Raw genomic sequence first — 20,591 nt, 5'->3', positions numbered from 1 at the left:
AGGTCTGCTGCGAATTCTGGTACGCTGCATAGCTTTCATTGTCTCTGCTGTCTCGGATCCCTTGCCCAATTGCCCCACCCGCAAACCGGCGCCGAAGAAACGTTGTGCTCATGACATGCCACTCTTTGTGTCTATACGTACAGGCTCAAACCAAGCTACCCGCTGTTCAGCTCTCGAACCACACGGCCGCGAACCGATCAACTGATTGCAAACTCCCGACAAACATCATTTCACTCATTACGCTCGTAAGCTGGCCCTTCCTGGCCTGGCCGATGGCCCGAGAAGCCTGAAAGCAGAGAGAGAGCCTGCGTTGCGCCTTACCGTCCCCGGTTTCTTTATCTGGCCACCCCGGACCCCAAGCCATTGTGCGTCCCCGCGAGCTCTTCTTTCTTGGCCCAACCGGGGAACTATACGAAATATCCTCCTGCATCGCGAAATACCCGATGACCTAGCAATGAAGGGGAAGATGGACGGCGCGGCGAGAAGAGCAGAGAGAGTCGCCCAGCGCGTCCTTCCCGACCGCCCACATCACCTTTGCATCGACGCGAAGCGCCGATATCCGACACCGTCCGGTTTTTGGTTCACCGGCCAGAGTGCGCGCCTGCAGTACATGACATACCTCTCGGATGCGGACCGAGGAGTGCTCCTGACTCTGCCCTTCTTTGAGATCTGCGACGAACTTGACACAATCAAGCCGCCGATGGCCGCCGCACGAGGCGAGGCGAAGAAGAAGATGACATTCAAGGACTACCAAAATAAGAAGAAGTCGACCTCGCCAGCGGACAATGACCCATCGGCGAAGGTCGACTCGCAACCGCCCGACACGGCCCCGGCCAAACAGAGCGGAAGGAAGGACAACCCCAAACCCAACGATCGCGATACCCACGAAGATGCTCGGCCGGACAAGTCGCGGCCGGAGACAAACTACGAGAGGTAACATTTTCCTTTTTAGTGTCCCCAACAAGGCCAGTCTGAGTAGCGGCCGCCTACAGAGACTGACAAGATCCCAGATCCAAGAACCCCTCCCTACCCAGGCCAGAGTCGACCAGCGCGCGTGTGTCGGAAAGCCGAAAACGACACTCGGATACAGAGCAGGTCTCGCCTCCGCAAAAGAAAACCAAGACAGAAGCCACCGCGCCAGAGCTCGATGCGTCTCGCAAACCCAGAGCCGACACCCCTAAGAGCGCTCGAGATACGGCGAACGGCAAGAGCGCGCACAAAGAGACAAAGGGCACCACCCTGGTGCCAGCCGTTAATGGGCGAAGCCGCGCGAGAAGCGATATGGACCGCGCATCTCCGGCGTCGAGTATTCACGTAAACGGGGTCGCACCGGCAAAGGCCGAAACTGCTATAAAACCAGCACTTCCAGAATTACTCTCTCCCCTTCGACTCGGGTTTGACGAAGAAATGGACAGTCCGACGAGGACGGCCAGGAAGCAATCAGAGAAAGAGCAAAAGGACAGTGGCCGCTCTCAGGGCGATGGCCGCACCAGAGTGCCAGATCTATTATCACCCCTCCGCCTTGGTTTGGGTGAGGAGCAAGGCGACCTAGAATGGAAGCTGGCAGAGAAAGGAGAGGAAGCAAGAGCGCGGGAGGCCGATGACAACTCGATGTCTAAGAAGCAGAAATTGCTCAAGAAAATCCCCCCGCTTCTGTCCCCAACTCTCCCTCCTATTATTGAGGAAGAGCTAGCCCGCTGGCTTAAGGAGTTCCCGCCGGAAGATTGGGGCCAGGGGGAAAGCCAAGCCTCTCAGTCACCGGCCGACGTACAGAAAGGGAAGGGTCTACTATGCGACGAGGACGAAGAGAAGCGGCCGTCGCGTATTGTGGTCCTAAAGTACAGGAAGAAGAACGCCCGCACAGTCTCGGCGATTCTAGCGCTGCCCTCGAAATCGCACAAGGAGGCCTTGAAAAAGGAACGATCGATAAGCCTCGAGCGTACACCACCTCCGCATTCCAGAAAGCGGCCTTTCCCAGCAGAGGAGCAGGCCTTTGATCCCTCGTCAAAGCGAAGCAAACCAACGGCGGAGCCATGGTCGACAAAATCTGGTGTTCCGTCCACGCCTCTCAAGAACTCGGCCACGGCCATGTCCCGTGTCACGTCCAACACTTCGCAGGCGCACACGCCCGGGGACCCGACCGGCTTCACGCCCAGCGTCGCAGACCGGCCCCTCACAAGTTCCGACAACATAGACCACGCGAGCGGCGCCAAGGCCGCGACGCTCCGGCAACGGCAGGCCGAGTACACGAGCCTGGGCGGCAAGCTGAAGCACACCAAGGACGACATCCTCCGCCGCCGCGGCGGGGCCGCCGCGGCGCTATCGACGGCGGAGGAGAAGCGGGTCGCGGCGCTCCACTTCGAGATGGTGCTCGCCTACATGGTCGCCTTCAACGCGCTCAACCAGGCGCGGGCGCTCGACCGCAAGGTCGCCGACATCACGACGTGGGAGACGCTCCTGCCGCACCTGCCGGAGCTGAAGCACCGCCTGCGGCGCTGCCGGCCACTGCTCGCGCTGGCGACGCAGATGCACGCCGTGTGCCTGGAGCAGATCACGCACGCCTTCATGACGCTGGACCCGACGTCGGTAACGCTCGCGCACGCGAGCTGGGCCAAGCAGGAGAAGAGGCGGGTGCCGACGTGGGCCGAGGCCGCGGCACTCCTGGAGGAGGTCGCCGACGACAGGATGAGGGCCTCCATCGGGCCGTGGACGGCCGTCGACGACGCCGTCGCGTCCGCGCTGGCCATCATGCGGAGGTGGGCCGACCGGGAGGGCGTCACCTGGCGGCCCGAGGTGACGGTGCCGGCGAGGAATCCTTGACAAAAGAGGTTGGGTTTCCAGGTACTTTTTTCCACGGAGCTTTTTTGGTATTTTCTCTTATTACCATTTTCTACTTTTGTCATACGGACGAGCAGCGTCGGGAGCTGCTTAGAGGAAAAACGCAAATACCCCGATTATATTTTGACAGCGATTACGACCTAACAACCCCCTTGTATGTATGTATCATGACCATTTTTTCTTTTTTTCGGGGGGACCCCTTTCTCGGTGTGGAAGCAACTGGCGTTTTCCCTTGGGGTTCAAAGAGGGGGGAGGTTTGCTATGTCCCTCTCCCTTTCTTGTCTTTCTTATCTCCTTTCCTCCTTTTCCCCCCTTATCCCCCGTGCTGCCTTTGTCTGGATTTGGCAACCGATACCTCATATCGTTCCTCGGAATTGGGAAGGGCGGAAGGGTAAAGGGATAGGCGTTTTCCCTTATTCTTCCTTTTCTTATTATTTGTTCTGGGTGTATTTCCTGGTACTTGCAGGACGTGGTTGGATGATATCCCCCAAGCTATTAAAAAAAACGATCACCATTTACAAACGAGGCAGCCACTCTCTCTTATTGTTCTTCTTAATTTTTTGGGGGGGATGGCTGCTCATGGTGACAGAGATGGCGGTGACCTTTAACGCCTACCTAGCTAGTTGTTTATTCATTTCCCGTTTCTCTTTCGTCTGCGATAGTCGCGGGCGAGGGGGGCGGACGTAATGGACAGATATGAATACTTATATTGATGGAGCCGTGATATGAGGGTTTTTTTTTTTTTTTACCTGCGCCTTGTTTCTCCCGCTTTTCTAGCTCGTGTCTCTTGGCGCAGTCTATTCCCTAGGCGAACAACTTGGGAGTAGACGGATACGTACGTCCTCCACTTAACCCCCCGGTCGCGAGGAGATAGGTCCCTGTCCCCGGACGATGGCTGGGCTCTTCCCCTGGGAACGGCCGACTAGGTTCGTGCGAGCGCAAGGTACTTTCTTGCGGGTGTTCAGTAGGCGTTGAGAACTAGCACCGAATAGCCACGGCCGGCTTCTGGCTTCACCGGTGGCGGAGAGGCTTGTCAATAACGTCCAAATGGTGTCACAGCATGTCGGCTATATCCGAACTGCAGATAATGAGGAATTTCCTGGTTAAGGTCTATGGTATATAGGACTGAATAGCCGCGCATGCGATCGACCGCCATTGCTATAATCGGGGTCGACCATGTCCGTCCCATCCCCCCTTCGTCCAGGTATTTGCTGCCACCCCGTTGTCCGGGCAACGGCCCCGGCGGAGACACGGAAACGATATTCGATATTCCCGACCCGTGATAGGTGCCGTGCTTTTTATAAAGAGAAATCAGGGGGTTCCGTCCCATTTAGGTCTTTTTCATCCATCCCTCCATGCCTACTTTCCAACCCGGTGCTTCATACCGGCTAGACGCGTCGATCCCGGCCGGGTTGCGTGCCCCGGCAAGAGAGGACCCCGCAGGGCCAGGCGGTCGATGGGGTGCACGATGCGGATGTTGGCGCTGTGTATCCAGGGGCTTCGGGTTAGCTATCGTGGTGCGGCCTGGAGAGGGGAGAAGGGCGGATTGGAAGGAAGGTTGATGCTGCCGTGCCGATGCTAACCATCGAGCCATGCATGCGGTGTGGGACTCAACTTACCCATCCCACTCGGCCAATCTGGCAAGCTCCCATCCCCACGCGATGAGCGCCATGACCTCCTCGGCGTGGGCTGCGGCGTCGACGTCCTCGACGCGCGCCTTCTTGGCCTCGGGCCCGGCGTCGTCCTCCTCCTCCGCCGGCGCAGCTCGCTTCCTCTTGCCGCCCTTGGGGGCCGCGGCTGTGGTGGCGCGCTTCTTCCCCTTGGGGACTGCCTTAGCTGTGGTGGCGCGCTTGGCCTTGCCTTTAGGTGGTGCTGCTGTTGGGACGGGGTCCGCGGCGGCGGGGGTGGGTGAGGAGGACTCGGGTTCGAACATGCTTTGGCGATGGCGGGGAAGAGTATGTGGTAGTGGTGCTTCTTGGAGGGGTTTCAAGATATGTGACAATGGAGGGGAGCTGCGGGATACGCGGCATTGAGCTGAATGAGGGTATGAGGAAACATACATGGGGTTTGTTTACTGCTCTGATGGGAGAAGAAAGAAGAGGATGGTATCTAGATAGACTTGAGCAAAAGTGGCTGAGACTCCAAGTGGCCAAAGCCTGCGGCTGGGCGTGGCTCGAGGGGTCGCCCGGTGGCCTGCCGGCTTCCGGGCTTAGTCGGCATCGGGGGTCGTTGGAAGTGGGGCCGGAGGCGCCGGGGGTTCAGGGGTGTCTGCCGAGGATGAAGCTAGAGACAGAGATGGTCAACTGGGCAGTAGAATCCAAGGGCATGTTGGAAGGTGCTCAGGGCCTTGGACAGTATGTTCCAGGGTATCACAAGTCCTTGGTCATGGATGCTGTTTGTACAGAGCCTCGTCCCTGATGCTGAGGGGGTCAAAGGCAACATCCATGGGGAGAGTCAGCAGCAGCCTAGGAAGCTAAGAGGTTGTCATGAGCCAGTTAAGGACCTTGGATTGCTTTCGAAGGTTCTGTACAATAAACATTCATCCCAACCTACAAAAAGGGGTTGGGATGGTTGCACCTCAAGGCGGTTCCACTTGAGTGATAATCGGCCGAATTCAGCAGCTGTCAATGGACTCATTGTTCCTGCAGCTACAATGATCTCCAGGATGCTCAGTGGAGAGCTGTATGGCGAGACAGCAACCAAAGTTGGCCTTAAGTATCTAGGGCACAAGAGCACTTCAGAGCTCAAGAAAGTCACAATGACAATGGCCGCCGCGAGAACAAATAAAATCTTAGGACAGATTCAAGCCGGTATCATTGATCTGGCTGTGCAAGGCCACAATGGAACAGGGAGGACTGGGCAGATCAAGGACCATGATCCTTCCCGGTCTTCCATTTGAGGCGAACACTGCTATTGAACAATGGACAGTGTGGTGGTCTGTCTGTGGTATTCCCAAATGCCACTGGCTCATCGAGTGGCCAAGACGCTATGCCAGTTGGGATCCTTCATTAGGGACGGAGCCAAGGCAGCTGTGCCAAATCCCAAAGTCGAATAGTCTCACAGCAATAATCTCCAGGTTACATGGTGGCATCATCGGCTAAAGCTCCATGTTATTTGGAATGACAAGAGAAAATGGACACTATTCATGGTAAATGCTTCTGGGTACGAACCATCGTCTTTCTGGATTAGCAACTTGTGGGTTATGGTATGTTGGAGCACTCTTTGATTTAAGAAGCCTGTCGACCATTATTACAGGCCTGTCCTTGACTAGATGGGGTGACGAACGTTTGATTCTGGCTTTTCGCCTCAATATCTCGTACTGGAGATAGAGTGCCATCCGCAATAGTCCGGACGCCCGGGCAGTTTGTCCGCGCAAGGTTGGAATCACTGTGGGAGACTGAGCCGCAAGGGAGCTCACCAGACGCGAAGATAGATAGTGGTAGACGTCAAGGTGTGATAGCCCCGGGATGGAATGTATGTCACAGAAAGCAAGGGTGGGCGTTTCACAAAGGAAGGCAAGGGAGTCAGAGACGTGGAATGTCTAGGTCAATTCGTTGATCAACGTTGGGCTTTCCGAGCCAGAAAATCCACCTTATTTCGCAAGGACCAGCCAAGTGTAACCCAGCTCTGCCAGAGGTAGAAGATTAGAAAAGGAAATCCAGATGCAAGTCATTGTCCCCCTTGGGGGGAAAATCCCCTCAACTCTAGAAAATCAAGACCGAAGAAAGCCAGGGCCTTGGCATCCCAGTGGTCTCCAGCTCACCCCCTAAATCTCCTCGTTGTAGGCGCGAGCTTGCTCCATCTGGGCCCGGGCCGCCTCCCAGGCAAGCATCTCCTCAGGGGTCTCGGAATATTCGTCGGCCGGGGTGCTCTCCAGGCCCTCGTAGTACTCCAGGTCGCCATAGACCGGGATGTCGTTCTCACCCGGGGCGTCAGTGTCAGTCAGGCCGTCGTCCGGGGCGGCGGCCTCAGCGGCAGCGGCAGCCTCAGCGGCAGCGGCAGCCTCAGCGGCAGCGGCGGCCTTGGCAGCGGCGGCGGCGGCGCCCTTGCCCTGGCCCTTCCTGGGGGTGGCGGTCTTGCGCTTCTTCTCGACGGAGTCCTGGGCGGAACCGTTGGGACCGCGCTTACGAGGGGTGACCTTGGCAGTGGCTGGGGTAGAGAAGCGGAGCTTGCGCTTGATCTGGCCAAAGCGGACCTGCGGGTATGTGTGAGTAACGAGGTGAATTCTGAGCCGAGCGTGACGGCGTCGTTGCGGCCATGGGAAGGTACATACCTTGGCGGTCTCGGCATTCTTGAAACCAATCTCCTCGGCGACCGCGTCCCAGTTGGTTTCGGGTTTGTTCACCTGGTTCCGGAGGATGCTCAGGAAGAAATAAGCCTCCTGGACGGTAGGCGAGGGCGGTCCATCGGAGTCGCTCCCGGGGTTACCGGGGGCACCTGGGGTGCTGAGGCTGCCGGACGGGCTAGCATCGGTCGTCTTGGTGGTCTTCTTCTTTGGGGTAGTCATCATGACTGTAAGAGAGGTGGATTAGTCTGTCGCTCAGTACCTTGCTTTAGCTAAAATATAACTAATCGGGACCATGGGTTTGACTGGGTCTTGACTGGGAGCTGTGCCTTGTATTGTAGAGTACGGGGAAGGGTTAGGGAAGGGTTAGAATGAAAAGAGTCAGGAGGGGAAAGGTCAGGATGGGAAAGGTCTGGGTGGAAAACGCTCAGAGGGTATGCATCAGTTCTGGATAACTCTACCGAGGTCTCCAATACGATGGCATAATTCGGGAGGTCTTGGGGAGGAATAGTGAGAGGGCAGATGAAGTTCAGATCGACAGACGCAGGACGCGCGAGACGAGACCCTAAACCGGCAGGAGCGAGCGTAGTAACCCAGGATCGCGCGCCTCACATTTGTCTGGGGACGAGGGTGAAGTGCGTATGCTTACGGATAATAGCAAGAGCAACCCGAAAATCAGAGGTTGCAGTGGGTGGTTGGGCTGTTTTGGTTTGGGGAGATGGAGGGAGATAGGTAATGGAGGGGGATGATAGCAGGAGACGCGCATCTGGGTTGAGGATCTTACCCAGGTGAAGAAGACGGTCTTCAGAATCCTTAGGATGCAAATCGGCGAAGTGCGGTAATGAGCACGAGAAATAGGAAGCAGGAAGACCGAGTCCTCGTGCGAGAGATGTGAGGAGAGATGCTCGGGATCCTGCCAGGAGGTAAAGTTGCAATATGGAGGAGGATTGGCAAAGTTTGACGACCGGGCGATGATATTGTAGATGTAAATAAAGGAAAGGACGGACTGCGCGGTTTGATATCAACTTGAAGGCCTAGCCAACGAAGCGAGGAGTGGTGTTCAGTGGCAGAAAGCCTGGAAAAGGCGAAAGCTCTGCCTTACTTTCTTGGATACCTGCAGGCCCGCAGTTCGGTATGACTTGAAAGGAAAGTGGAAGGTGCTCGGGGCAGGGCGAGGTTCCGGGTCCGAGTCCGGGTTCAGGTCCGGAACCAGGTCCGGACCGGCCGGGGGTAGGTTCGAGACACTCGGCGAGAAGGAGAGCAAGTCACATATCCAAGGCCAGTGGCGAAAGACAATGAAGTTCGTGAAGCATCTAGACATTAGTGCCCGACTATTGTCCATCCTAGCAGCCCAGTTAAGAAACATGAGAGCCCGTTGCAGTTTAATGACCCGCATTTAGCAAGAGACAACTGTCTATCAACACATTATGGGACAGAAGGTGCTCACTTCTAACTCCCATCATGGCGTAGGCATAGGGGAGAACCTCGATTAAGCATGGCATGGCTTGATAGTATCCCAGATCTGAAATCAACGCGCTGCATGCAACAATACCCAGTACCCAGTTCGATCCAAATACCCCTTGCTCAAATGGTCTGCCACCAAGAATCGTGCCGCTGGCCACTCCCGGTATGCCGTCATACTTCATTGGTAACTCTGGGCGTCCCATTCCTCATGCTTCACCATAACGTGATTTCCGTTCCCATCTAAGAGGCCACCAGAAAAGGCGAGCTCATCGGCGGCTTGATGGTTGTGCTGATGTTCACAGAAGCCAGTCGTGTAAGTCGCCAAATCGTAGCCGACACCGAAGGCCGGGTAGGTTTGGGCCCGCGACCAGGACGTATGGTCGTGGTGGCTGTACTGCGAGGCCCCAGAGAGGTCGAATGATGCATCCGAATGCAACATATCGCTGTTTGGGCTGGCAGCAAAACATTGAGATGCTACCAGGACATCCGAGTCGCTGCAGGGGGTGAGAAGCCTTGCATGAAGCTGCGAATGCAGATCGGACGGGGGGACGGCACTCGATGCGAGTCCAGCCGTAGGGTTAGGCGAGGTCGACTCTGGCAGCGCCTGGACATGCTCCTGCTTGACCTTGGGCGATAAGACCTTGGATTCTTCCTTGACAGAAGTGTTCGGCACCGCCGGATCCTGCTTGATGCCGGGGTCCGCTTGCTTGCCCTTGGGCTGCTTCTTGGATTTGGACACTCGCGACTTGTTTGCGCTTGTCCGGTTGCGCCGCTGAGGCTCGAGGCCCAACATGGCAGAGCGGAACCGAGAGTACCGCATACGGGCGGCATGGCCGTTTGTGATCTCCTGGGCCAGAATCGGATCATGCGCCACCTTGTTCCAATCGATCTGGCCGAAGGTTTAGTTTCAGTGATTTCAGGGGAAATGGGCTGGGCTTAAAAACTACATCTTTGAGACATTTCTGCTGCAAGATTGCGAAGAGGAATCTGGTCATCGCATTGTCGTTGGCAGACATTTCGGCGGTTTTGGATCCTGCCTTCAACTGGAGAACAACAGCCGCCGAGGAGATCCTCCGGAACAGAAGCACGCAGTGGGAAGGAGGAGGAAGAGGGGGTCAATATGAACCCTAGGCTGGTTTGGTGGAGGGCGAGTAGGGCGAGTAGGGCGAGGAGGGGTGATCAGAGCCAAGCCTTACATTGGCCGGAATCCAGCCAGATGTTCGGATGTGGGGATGTGAGTCACTGGCAGCCTTGCTGTGAATATCGGTGAGGCGAGGCTGGGGGTAGTTATATGTCTGTTTCACCATAGAAAGATATTGGGAGCTGGGGGCCCAATGTGATGGCTCATGGCAATTACTTGGTCCATCAATTGAGGGGAGAAAGGAAGATCTCATTATATGGGCTAAAGTTTGAAGGCGCCATAGAAGAGGAATGGAAAGAGGCGATTGACAACTAGTTGTAGAGAAACTAGCAATAAAATGGGCTTAAGCTGAATGGCAGCCCACTTGCTTTTTGTGAGTTGCTCAGTCAATGGGGGGTAAGCATAAAGCGCCACGATAAGGGCTTCCAAGGGACGAGCATTTCTCCCCCACTCCTGTCTCCTTGTTTTTTGACCATGAATCAGCTTGCCCTGCTGGTTGGCCGCCTGCGATGATGCAAAGCTTTCTCACCGACTCAACAGAAATGCCAGACCAGACCCTGGCAGGAGTGTGTGGGGAATGGAGAGAGGGTGGGTGTGGTGGCAGCAAAGAGGTGGCGACGCGGCATGGCGGCACAACCGCGTAAAGTGGCTTCTCCGGGTATCCAGATCCCTGTTCCTCGGCCGGATAGTGGCAGCATTGCCCAAATCCGGCCAAATACCGCGGGGGCAGTTGGCTAACTTGCATAAGGTGCGCTCATTCCTTGGTGGCAATTTTGCCAATTTTCTCTTATCTCGGCGGGGTGGTGGCCGACTTGAGACGGTCGCTGCCGTTGGAGAAGGGCAAACAAACGACTAGTTTGGCAGGACAACGCAACCAACCCGGTGGTGCCATGCAAGGTTCAGGAACAGGATCGAGGTGCTGGGGTTTCAAAGATGGGGTGACTCACTCGAGTTGCACTTGCAAATTGAGGTGGTTGGGAGGGAAGCTAGTCTCCTCGATCTGATTGGCAAGCCAGGTTGCGAGATGTGGTGCGCGGCATTGAAAGACTCATCATTTTCATGATGATCCATGTCCGTTTGGTGTGTGACAGGAGAGCTTGTAAAAGTATGTACCGCCTAGAGTCTCAGTACCCCGCCTGTACATGAGGTCGCAACACCCCTCTTCCGTTTTTGGATGCAGATCATGGGAACGAGGAAAGCCATCATCCTCGAACGACTGTCGGCGTCAATTGAGCTGTATCAGCTTCAAGTTGCCTTGCAATGTTTCAAATAATCCATTTGAGGAAGTTTGAGAGGTTAGGTTGGCTTCTGAAGTAGTGGTTCGATTTAAGGTGGTCACCAAGACGACTTGGATGACAGCCGCGGAAAAGGAGGAGGTTGGAAAGGGGGACTAACACCGTGGCCTACATTCACACTGTGGGGCATCTCCTCCTTGGTAGTGTCGCGATATTGTCGCCAGGTCATGTGCCAAGTTCCTCAGAGAGCCTGACTGTCTGCCAGCTGGCGACCATCAGCCACCGTAATTCTATGATTGGCCGTTATCCCCACCAGCCACTTCACAGTTCGGACGGTTTCAGGCGCCGCACGTGACTGTTAAGCTAATGCACGAGCCCTCGAACCTTTTGTTTGAGCATTCGACCTCTCAGCTGCTCCCATCTCTACCAATTTCTAGGTTCCCTTAGCAATTTCCTTAGCAATTTCCATCTCGCACGTGGAATCATACGCCGTTAACTCCGCTATCCAAGCGAGTATAATAGACCGAGTCTCTTCAGGATGAACAAGAATTGGAACGACAGGGCCGATAAGGACCTCTTCTTCACCATCCTGTCGGTTAAGAACATTGGCGTCATCAGCGGGGCAGAATGGACCACCATAGGCAACCACATGCGCACCCTTGGCTATGGCTTCACCAATGAAGGATGCCGGTGAGTCTCTCGATGCCACTTTACGTGAGCTTAATCATCATGCGGTCGGTTTCATACCTGTTGAGCCTGGTCGTTCGTTGCCTTGTTTTGTGCCATCTCATCCTCGAGTCCTCGACTTCGAATGCCAAGTTGGCTTGTGCTCCCACACCCTCTGCCATCTATCCAGGGCTGGGTTTCATGAAGCTACGCGCGCGATGAGGCAGGAGGGGGAACCCCAACCTTCTACTTTGCCGTCTTGTTTATTATTGCTCCTTTGATTGATTTGATACATGCCTGACTTGCTCCGCTGAACCTGCGTTTGTTTTGCTGGCGGCTCTGCGGCGCTAATGCACCGGATTCTTCTTTCTTGGGCTGAACCCCGAGTGCTGACATGAAGAACCAAGGCAACACTTCCAAGGGCTCCGGAGGGCCCAGAACAAAGTCGAGTCAAATGGCTCGCCGGGTGATAGCGCAAGGAGCTCAGACCCGACGCTCAATCCCATTACTCGTCGACCGGGCCCGGGCCGGGGTAGGCCACGCAAGTCCGTGCCAGCTCCGTTTTCAGAGTTGACCCAAGACTCAGGTCAACAGCTTCAAGGGCCTCTCGAAGCTCAACCCCAACACCAAAAGGACGTTTCTGCAGGAGCTTCCGCGTCCGCAACTTCGACATCGCCAACAAAGAGCGATCCCCTGGCAGTGGACCCCGGACTTGAGGATCCGGATGAGCAAGTGGCCAAGCGGCCGAGACTCGACGAAAATCAAGATCCGTCCTTGGAGGACGAGGCCGTCTTGAACGCGCTAGCTGGCCACGGCAACCCAACCCCGGTAGATCATTATGCACCTGAGTAAGTCGTGCTGTTCCTCCCGTGGTCCGTGTGCCTACGCGTACACTAGTGCTAATGACCATATAGTTTTAGCTATGGCGAAGCCTAGTAAGTATAGGCTTCCAAAATTGCGATGAAGGGACCCGCGAGCGTGGGGCTCACTCACACCCTATCCAAGCCCTTACGGGGCGCCGTCTTCAAGACCTCCTTAAACGAATGTCTGGGTTGATAGCGGCTACTCTGGCTTCGAGCTTTGCTTCTTTTTCGGGTTTTCTTTTTCCCTGGCGGGTTGCTGGAGTTTTGGAGCTCTTACTCAAGGCATGGTTGCGGGGAACGGAGAACGGAGAACATCAGGCGATTAGTCCCTTACCGATCAACAGTGCTTTATATCCCTTGTCTAGGTAGGCACTTATGCTATGGCTCCCCAATGTAACTGACAATAATGGTGATGATGGTGGCACCCCACCCCTTGTCGATGGCACTTGGACCCGTCACCAGTCTCGTCCCCTTTGCTAAGATGCACAAGTATTTTGGATTGTCCCAGACAGTGATACAGCACAGCACATGCACCGAGATCCTGGAGGGCAAGGCATGGCAGAAGTGGTCATTTGAGGAAGCTCAGGCCAGACTTAAGCTCCTTCCGCTTCCACCCTCTTCCGCTTTCTCGCTTGCTCGGCCTTCGACGACTTCACCCTACCTACATGTACTATAAGTACACTCCCTTTCAACCTTCCAGGGCTTCCTCCCACACCACTTTTTTTCAACCTTCAGCAACTTCATCCTCGACCTTGCATTGTTCTCACAACAAAATATTCACGTAGCCAGCCAGCCACCTGCGAGACAGCCATGGCTCCCCCATCCACCGACCCGACGGCCCCAAAGGCCCACAAGGCCCTAACTGATGAGAAGCTCGCCAAGCCTGAGAGCAAGTGGAATAGCGAGTCCCACGCTGCACTCTGCGGTGCCCTGGCCGATGCCCTTGCTGCCTCAGGTAGCAGTACTACTTCGCATCGCCAGGAGATCCATAGTGCCCTTCTGGAGAAGGGGTTTACCTTCACCTGGGAGGCTATCAGGTAAGAGCAGATATCCTTGGTCACCTTTTCCAAAATCCAAACAACCACCCATCATCTTTCCCCTCCACAACACCACTCAAAAGATCAACCACCCATCTGCCGGCAATACTTCCCTTCTTCATCGTTTTCACCTACTGCTGCCCTCATTTGGACATTATCAACTCCCTCCCTTGCTTTCATCATGCCAAAGTGGGATGAACAGGCCTCGGCCGACCTTTTGACTGCCCTCTATGCTGGGGTGCAGGCCCATTTGACCAGAGAAGTCCAAGGGGAAATTGTGAACTTTATGAAAGCCAAGGGTTATGCTGATGTCCATTGGGACTCGATTCGGTGCGGAGTTTTTCCTTTCCTTTACTTTCACCTTCCTTTCTCTTCTCCATTGGGGGCCTTAGTTGGCTGTACAATCCCCTTGTCGTCCTTCCTTTTCCTCCTTCCTCCGTCTGGCTCTCACAAACCACCTCGTGCAAAGGCTATTCTGCCACAACCAACACAGCCTGCTGAGGACACCATTATCTTCCTCCTTTGTTTTCTACGCTATCACATCATGACCAAGTTTGGCGAGGTCAAAGGTGATCTCTTTGAGGTCCTCTACCTCGTGACCCAACCCGCTGTTACGGTTGAGCAGAGGGAAGAGATCGTGGCTCTCATGCAGGAACGTGGCCACGATATGGGCTGGAATGCCATCCGGTAAGCTTGCGAGCTGATTCACCCGTACCAAGCCACCTTTTCTGCTCCCTGAGGCCGGTCCTTCCTACCATTTTGGCAGCATGGAGCTGGCCTTGTCAGAATGGTCTCAGGTCGAGCAAACCTGACATAACCAAGGCACCGCCTTGGCGAGCCTGGCCTCACACGTCTCGCTGTCTTGATAGAAACTAAGTGGTACTTGCTTGATTCTCTTCCCCGCTCTCCCTCGTATTTCACCCACATTTCGCTGTCTTCTCTGCCAGATTCGGCTGCTTCTGCAACTTTCCGCCATCAGTCACGACTCGCCCTCCGTCTACTTTCCATTTCCCAATAGCAACAACACCAGCACAAATCCTCTCCATTTGAAGATGGCGACACCGTCGAAGGCCACCGTTTGGGATGACCGGGCCCATCTCATCCTCCTGCAGGCGATCGTCCAAGAGGCCTCGATCAACGCCCCGGAGTGGGACAGAATTATCCAATATACACGCCAGTTTGGGTATAACTATACCATGGGCGCTGCCACGTATTCTCACCCTTTCCTCATCCTTCTCTCTTGTCATTTTCAGCGAACTCTCCCTCGTTACTTCCCTCTGCTTCTAGTGCCTGCCTGCGGCATCCAGAAGGTGTCCTCTGAGCCTCAGAATCCCTCCCCATACCTTGACCAACCTTGACCAAACAACAGACATCACTACCACCAAGTGGTAATCTTATCAACCAATATCCTTTCTCGCCATCATCGCCGCGACAAGTTTTACACACAACATCATAATTCCTACCTTACCGCCTTGCATATTAGTATCCCTGCAACATGTCGTCCGATCGCATGAACTGGGATCATGCCGCCGATCGAGACCTCATCGGCGCGATCGCCGACGAAGTCGCCCCAACACAGGAGCAGTTGCGTGCTGTGACAACACGTCTGGGCGCCATGGGCTACACTTGCACCGTCAAGGCTGTCACGTACTGACTTCACTTTCTCACTTCTGCTTCCCCCTCACATGATTCCATTCTTCCTTCCTTCCTTTAGAAACGGCTTCCTCACTGTGGTACTGACATCTCCTTCAGGCAGCATCTCCAGAAGCTCCGTCGAAAGGAAGTCTCCGGCGAAGGCTCCAGCGCCCCTGCCACCCCGAAGACTCCGGTGACCAAGAAGCGAAACCCGGCTGCCAAGAAGACCCCTGCTTCCGGCAAGGGCAAGGGAAAGCGCAAGATGGCGACCGATACCGTCCGTCCCGAGGACCATGGCGAGGACGACGATGAGGAGAGCCCCATCAAGAAGATGAAGGACGAGGATGGCACCCCCGTCAAGCGCGAGTCCAACGTCAAGAAAGAGGACCCCGAGAACAAGGAGGCCAAGTATGCACACCCCGATCTTGCAAGCTTTATATTCGCATGTTGCTGACTCGAGACTGCTCATTAGGCCCTTCGCGTTCGAGGAGGTTATCTAGGCCATCGGCTCTTCTGCATCGACATTCCCCAGATATGGCACGACGGAGACTTTCTTAAGCGAAGGAATCCCGGTCACCGATGGATGGGACACGATCGCTGCGTCTTCTTTGGTTGGTTGTCCATGGATATCACGGACCGGGGTTTTCTGAGGGAGGATTTTCTTAAGGGGGGAATTTTTCTTGTGGAGGACTCTGGGACTGATGGGACGGGGCATCACCATACATTGCTTTCTGCGATTTTCATCCCGGGGTTCCCGGAAGGGGGCGATAGCTTATTGCTGCCCGGCGCCACGAACATGGTCCGTCTCTAGCCTAGCTTTCGTCATGGAATAAGACATTGACTCCGTCCGACCTTCTAACTTGGACATCGTATCCGTACTCGTGAAGCCATGCCACGCCGCCTTCGTAAATCACCACGTAACCTGCAGCCGTTGGGATGCGCGGTGGCGGGTGCGGTGCCCCCCGCTTCAGCCGCTTGGCTTGTCCTGTGTGACTTCCTTACCATCAGTGCTCCTCATAGACCCCGAAGAAGATGTCTAAGATAACCGGATGTTTGCGTGTTTGGGAGAGGGAAGTCTAGGTATGGAAACACCACAGTTGGACACTATCGAATTTGGAAGGAACGACGTGATGATGAAACTTGACCGGAAATGGTTGGACAGTACACCTCTCGGAATGCGGTTAGAGGACAAGCAGCTTGGCGCACGAGACTGTCACGATGAATTGGGAATCAAATGGGATTTCGATGGTTATCTGCAAAGCGAGTCCCCTCAATATTGAAGTGTGTCAAAACCAAAGGTCAAGAAAGAGCCCGGCCGCGTCCAACCAAGTCCGGCGTGGGTATGCGTGTATGCAGCTCTCTAAAAATCCCAAACGCATCCATACCCAGCTGCCAGACGAAGAAGGCTGCAACTCAAACCCATCCACGGGGGGCAGGCCAGATCAGACGACGCCGGCGTCCCCCTTGTCCTGGTGGCCAATCTCCTCATCCGTGTCCTCCGGCTCAGGCTTGATGATTTCCTTGCGGGGCCTGTGGTTGGGAAGCTTCTTGCGCTGGCGGGGCGTGGGACTCTCGCCGACGAGCCCGACCCCGACCTCGGCACCGGCGTCAGCATCCCCCTCCTTCTCGAGGCCAGCTCCCCCCTCCTTGGCAGCACCACCAGCCTTGCTCGCACCACCAACAACAGGCGTAACAACCTTCCTACCCCTCGGGGTCCGTTTGGGAGTGCGCTTAGTGACCTTTGCCGGGGAAGGGGAAGACCCAACGACTCCGCCCGTGCCGCCGCCGTCGTCGTTGTTGTTGTTGTTCTCCTCCTTCCAGCCGAACTTGTTCTTGATCTGGCGCCAGCGCTCCTTGGTGCACTTCACGTCCTTGAGGGCCAGGGCGGCGGCGACGGCGGCCCAGTCCACGTCGGGCTTGGCGATGAAGTTGGACAGGACGGCGTTGACGAACTTGAGCTCGCTCTCCGTCACGGTCTTGCCGTTCAGGCCGGGCCCGCCCCCGCCGCTGCTGGTAGTGGCGGTGGTGTCGTTGGGGGTGGTGGGTTTCTTGGGGGGCATGGTGGTGGCGGTCGTGAGGCTTGGCTGTGGGGACGGTTAGTGGGGATGGGCTTCAGAAAGGAGCGCGCGTGAGGCAGCTTAGGTTGGGGTACAGGATCTCTGGCATGGGTACCGAACAGGGTTTTCAGTACGCGGAGGGGATTGCTGGGAGGAGATTGCTCGGGCAAGGGATGGAGGGTGAATATGCCGACGAGATATGCGGTTCAGAGGGACGAGGGCAGAGTGAAGCAGGGGAATCCGCAATCTTGGTGGGGAGTTTGAGAATAGAATGCTATCCGGAGGAGCACGTAGGGAGTGCTGGATATGTCACTTACTAGCTTGGTTTCTCCTGCCATCTCTCTCTCCTCGCGACTTGGATGCCTCTCGGTAGGAAGATACTGGATTTCCCCTGATGAGATAGTCAAGGTAGGGGTAAATCGTATGGTATATGTGGTGAGAAAGGATTGTGGGCTACGCTTGGTTGATAGAAGTGTAGTGGCAGAAGGATGGATTGGAGAAGGTGCTCGCAAGAGACCCGGGCATTCGAAGACCTTGCAGAAACTTCCGCATGTTTCCGGGGGCACCGAGGGCTACACTTGATAATATCAGCTCCCATACTCGAGACAATGGCTTCGTATCTCCATTTGTAAACCTCGATGGCGATGGCGATGTGGATGCCGATGGCGATCGCACACATCATCTTGAAAGGAAGGACCACGGGTCACAGATTGGGTAGTCTTCTTCAATTCGGGCCACATGAAAACCATCAAGGCCCCTCAATATAAGGTGTATGAGTAACACATAACAGTGGCCTTCAACTATCTTGGTCGAGTTCTCTAGTGGGAGTGGTTGGTGTCTGTATCCCAACTCAGGGGTACCTACCTTCGCCCCCTTAAAAGTCACAATAATAGTCACCACGAGATCCAGCGTAGTTTACAAAGATGCAGATACTCTTGAGGAGGCAAGTATCTAGGCCCCAGCCATTTAGCTATTTCCACTGCGCTACTTATTGATAGGGATATGCCCAAAGACCAGACTGAAAGCCCCTGGACCGAACATGCGAACCAGGAACTTGGTTTCAAGCTTATGGAGGGGATAGGAAGTGTGAATGCGAAATCTTTGTGTTTCATCAAACGATGGCAAATGAACTACCTGCTTGCTTGTAGTTTCTAAAGGTACTCAAAGCCGAAATACTCCTGAGATAATGCTCTGCTGATGGTTATCTCAGGTCCCTTATGGGGAGGCATCAAAGAGCTCCCAACACAACAGGCCATTGAGCATGGACAATAGATGCCACTTCAATTCCTTTTCCCTAAAAGTTACAGAGCATCGCTCCTACCTACCTTGTCTGTTAGCCCAAAGGCTCTAGGCTAGGCTGGACTGAACCTTGAGGTGTCGGTTGGATGAAGATGTAGCTCCATTCCTGGCAGGCATAGCTTATGCCACCCAAAAAGATATATTTTAAGACACGTTCTGACCGCTCATTTGATCTGGATTGTCACTGCCTAGTACAGCAACGAGTACAAGACCGGGTGCCCTGACTTTCGTTCAGAGACACCTCACGCCCCTCTTGAGTCTGGAAGATAGCCTACCCAGAACTGAATGTGCCTCTCAGATTCCTTCTAGCTCTCCCACTCACCCCACTTCAAGACTCAGATATGCTTGAGGTCTAGACAAGCCCGAGAACAGACGTCTGATATCCACACCCTGTGCCCCGAGGGCCACGGCATATCACCCTTCATCCTCAAATCTCAAACCCACCCACCTGTCTCTCCACCAAACCACAGACTGAAGACTGCCTTCTTCTTGCCGCATCATACCTTCCATCAATCATCACTGCCTTTACCTATCCGAATCTTCATCAAGGTAAGTAATATATTTTGAGCAAGCATCGACTCCGAGGGAAAATCAAAGATTGGCTTCGAGTCTTGGAGCTGGCTTGACAACCGTATGCTGACACTGGTCCACAGTCACTGCCAAGATGCCTTTGGACACCGAGAGCCAGTTCAAATTCTTGGTCTCATGCATCAAGCATTCGACCGCCGGCAAGGTAAGCCTACCTCCAATTCAAAATGACCAACCCTGCCATGCCGAGACTAACTTCAAGACAGGTCGATTTTGTTGCCGTTGCGAACGAGCTTCAGATTGTCTCCAAGGCCGCCGCGTAAGTCCCTCCCAAAACAGACCCCCATAATGTGTGCACCGGACGTCAGTTTGGAATTGCCTGCTGGATTTCTCAGACCAAGAAGGGCTTGCGCTGATGAACTATTCATTTACGCAGGGCTAAACGCTATGAACGGCTCCTGAAGGCTCACGGCGTTGCCCCCGGAGGCGGCAACCGCGCCAACACCGCGGGCCCCAAATCCGCCGGCACGTCGCCCGCCCCCAAGCGCGCTGCTGCCAAGAAGCGCAAGATGGCATCTGCCGACTCGGATGACGACGAGGACGTCAAGCCGGAGGACCTTAGTTTCAAGATTGAGACTGAGGCTAAGAAGCCGGCCAAGGCGACGGCCAAGACGACGGCCAAGAAGGAGAGCAAGGCCAAGAAGGAGAAGATCGAGGTGGAGGTCTACCATGACGGTTCGTCGATACTAAATACTATCCCGGAAGCTCCTCCTCAAGTTGGCGAAAGCGGCGGCGAGGACGACCCTTGCCTACTCTGCACGACGGAGCAGGCAAACGGATACGCGTCGGCCTTCGACAACGGCGGAGCCTCGAAACTGTCGAATTCCATCGCCGGGATCCACTCGTTTGACTATGCGGCTAACATGAATTTCCACCCACAGACGATGATGACAGCATCTGAAGACCACAAGCCGGACTTTACCGGCTCTGCTTGGCTTCCAACCCCGGAGCCACATCACTTTTATTGGGGCATGGTCCACCATGAGTCTTCTGACAATGGTCACCAACCATAGGGATTAGGATCACGGGGGATGATAGGATGCGAGAGAGGATGGTGGTAATGGTGATTATTAACTTTGGGAGGTGACAATAACGGTCCATGGTTTTCTATTAGAAGTGGCTGTATCAGCATCGCTAATTCGAGACCATCTGACGTTCTGATCGATGCCCTTGCCCACAGTGATGCTGATGATGATGATGATGGTGATGACGTGACAGAGGTTAGCCGCCGTTACTTCATACCAAACAGCCCGGTTAAGCACCATAGCTTGGATCTGCAATGTCGGACTTGATATGTTAATCCAAGAGGGTGGGCAGCTGATCCCACTGAGAGCAACACGCCCTCCCCGCATGCTGTTGATGACTTGATCTTGCCGATCCGGGATGGTAATTCCTGTCATGTACTTTAGAAGTTCCGGACCCGGAAATTCAAAGGGGATTCCACGACCCCTTCTTTGTCACGGATGTTTGACTGAGCCCAATT

The 20,591-nt window shown here is 54.9% G+C and overlaps 10 protein-coding genes across 10 annotated transcripts; 7 read left to right on the top strand and 3 right to left on the bottom strand.

The window, feature by feature from the left end:
• The first annotated feature begins 225 nt into the window (after positions 1-225).
• On the top strand, positions 226-2,960 carry QBC33DRAFT_13128 (uncharacterized protein). Its single transcript, XM_060422050.1, has 2 exons — positions 226-933; positions 1,011-2,960. Exons 1-2 carry the CDS (start codon positions 455-457, stop codon positions 2,818-2,820), a joined length of 2,289 nt encoding a protein of 762 aa, XP_060288726.1. The 5' UTR covers positions 226-454; the 3' UTR covers positions 2,821-2,960.
• On the top strand, positions 2,961-3,559 carry QBC33DRAFT_13109 (uncharacterized protein). The gene has a single exon (XM_060422046.1). The coding sequence runs from the start codon at positions 3,100-3,102 to the stop codon at positions 3,523-3,525; it is 426 nt and encodes a 141-aa protein (XP_060288725.1). The 5' UTR covers positions 2,961-3,099; the 3' UTR covers positions 3,526-3,559.
• A 1,473-nt stretch (positions 3,560-5,032) lies between these two features.
• Positions 5,033-5,826, top strand: QBC33DRAFT_13084 (uncharacterized protein). The gene has a single exon (XM_060422044.1). It carries the CDS (start codon positions 5,195-5,197, stop codon positions 5,735-5,737), a length of 543 nt encoding a protein of 180 aa, XP_060288724.1. The 5' UTR covers positions 5,033-5,194; the 3' UTR covers positions 5,738-5,826.
• Positions 5,827-6,604: 778 nt separating this feature from the next.
• QBC33DRAFT_553961 (uncharacterized protein) lies at positions 6,605-7,345 on the bottom strand (the record flags this gene model as incomplete). The annotated part of the gene is made up of 2 exons (XM_060429458.1): positions 6,605-7,033; positions 7,112-7,345. The coding sequence occupies 2 exons, from the start codon at positions 7,343-7,345 to the stop codon at positions 6,605-6,607; spliced, it is 663 nt and encodes a 220-aa protein (XP_060288723.1).
• A 1,297-nt stretch (positions 7,346-8,642) lies between these two features.
• Positions 8,643-10,086, bottom strand: QBC33DRAFT_13059 (uncharacterized protein). Its single transcript, XM_060422042.1, has 2 exons — positions 9,535-10,086; positions 8,643-9,476 (listed from the first exon to the last, which is right to left on the bottom strand). The coding sequence occupies exons 1-2, from the start codon at positions 9,601-9,603 to the stop codon at positions 8,766-8,768; spliced, it is 780 nt and encodes a 259-aa protein (XP_060288722.1). The 5' UTR covers positions 9,604-10,086; the 3' UTR covers positions 8,643-8,765.
• Positions 10,087-11,501: 1,415 nt separating this feature from the next.
• Positions 11,502-12,565, top strand: QBC33DRAFT_553959 (uncharacterized protein; the record flags this gene model as incomplete). Its single annotated transcript, XM_060429457.1, has 4 exons — positions 11,502-11,653; positions 12,037-12,161; positions 12,216-12,477; positions 12,544-12,565. The coding sequence occupies 4 exons, from the start codon at positions 11,502-11,504 to the stop codon at positions 12,563-12,565; spliced, it is 561 nt and encodes a 186-aa protein (XP_060288721.1).
• An 874-nt stretch (positions 12,566-13,439) lies between these two features.
• Positions 13,440-14,278, top strand: QBC33DRAFT_13029 (uncharacterized protein). Its single transcript, XM_060422041.1, has one exon. It carries the CDS (start codon positions 13,711-13,713, stop codon positions 14,218-14,220), a length of 510 nt encoding a protein of 169 aa, XP_060288720.1. The 5' UTR covers positions 13,440-13,710; the 3' UTR covers positions 14,221-14,278.
• Positions 14,279-15,024: 746 nt separating this feature from the next.
• Positions 15,025-15,664, top strand: QBC33DRAFT_553956 (uncharacterized protein; the record flags this gene model as incomplete). Its single annotated transcript, XM_060429456.1, has 3 exons — positions 15,025-15,176; positions 15,282-15,572; positions 15,637-15,664. 3 exons carry the CDS (start codon positions 15,025-15,027, stop codon positions 15,662-15,664), a joined length of 471 nt encoding a protein of 156 aa, XP_060288719.1.
• Positions 15,665-16,606: 942 nt separating this feature from the next.
• On the bottom strand, positions 16,607-17,224 carry QBC33DRAFT_553955 (uncharacterized protein; the record flags this gene model as incomplete). The annotated part of the gene is made up of 1 exon (XM_060429455.1): positions 16,607-17,224. One exon carries the CDS (start codon positions 17,222-17,224, stop codon positions 16,607-16,609), a length of 618 nt encoding a protein of 205 aa, XP_060288718.1.
• A 1,960-nt stretch (positions 17,225-19,184) lies between these two features.
• QBC33DRAFT_510361 (uncharacterized protein) lies at positions 19,185-20,121 on the top strand (the record flags this gene model as incomplete). The annotated part of the gene is made up of 3 exons (XM_060425763.1): positions 19,185-19,253; positions 19,315-19,367; positions 19,485-20,121. 3 exons carry the CDS (start codon positions 19,185-19,187, stop codon positions 20,119-20,121), a joined length of 759 nt encoding a protein of 252 aa, XP_060288717.1.
• Positions 20,122-20,591: the final 470 nt, after the last annotated feature.

This window comes from Phialemonium atrogriseum (genome assembly GCF_030411735.1).
Source record: "Phialemonium atrogriseum strain 8032-3 unplaced genomic scaffold QBC33scaffold_1, whole genome shotgun sequence".
NCBI classification, from domain to species: domain Eukaryota; kingdom Fungi; phylum Ascomycota; class Sordariomycetes; order Cephalothecales; family Cephalothecaceae; genus Phialemonium; species Phialemonium atrogriseum.
This window is presented reverse-complemented; position numbering and strand designations above follow the sequence as displayed.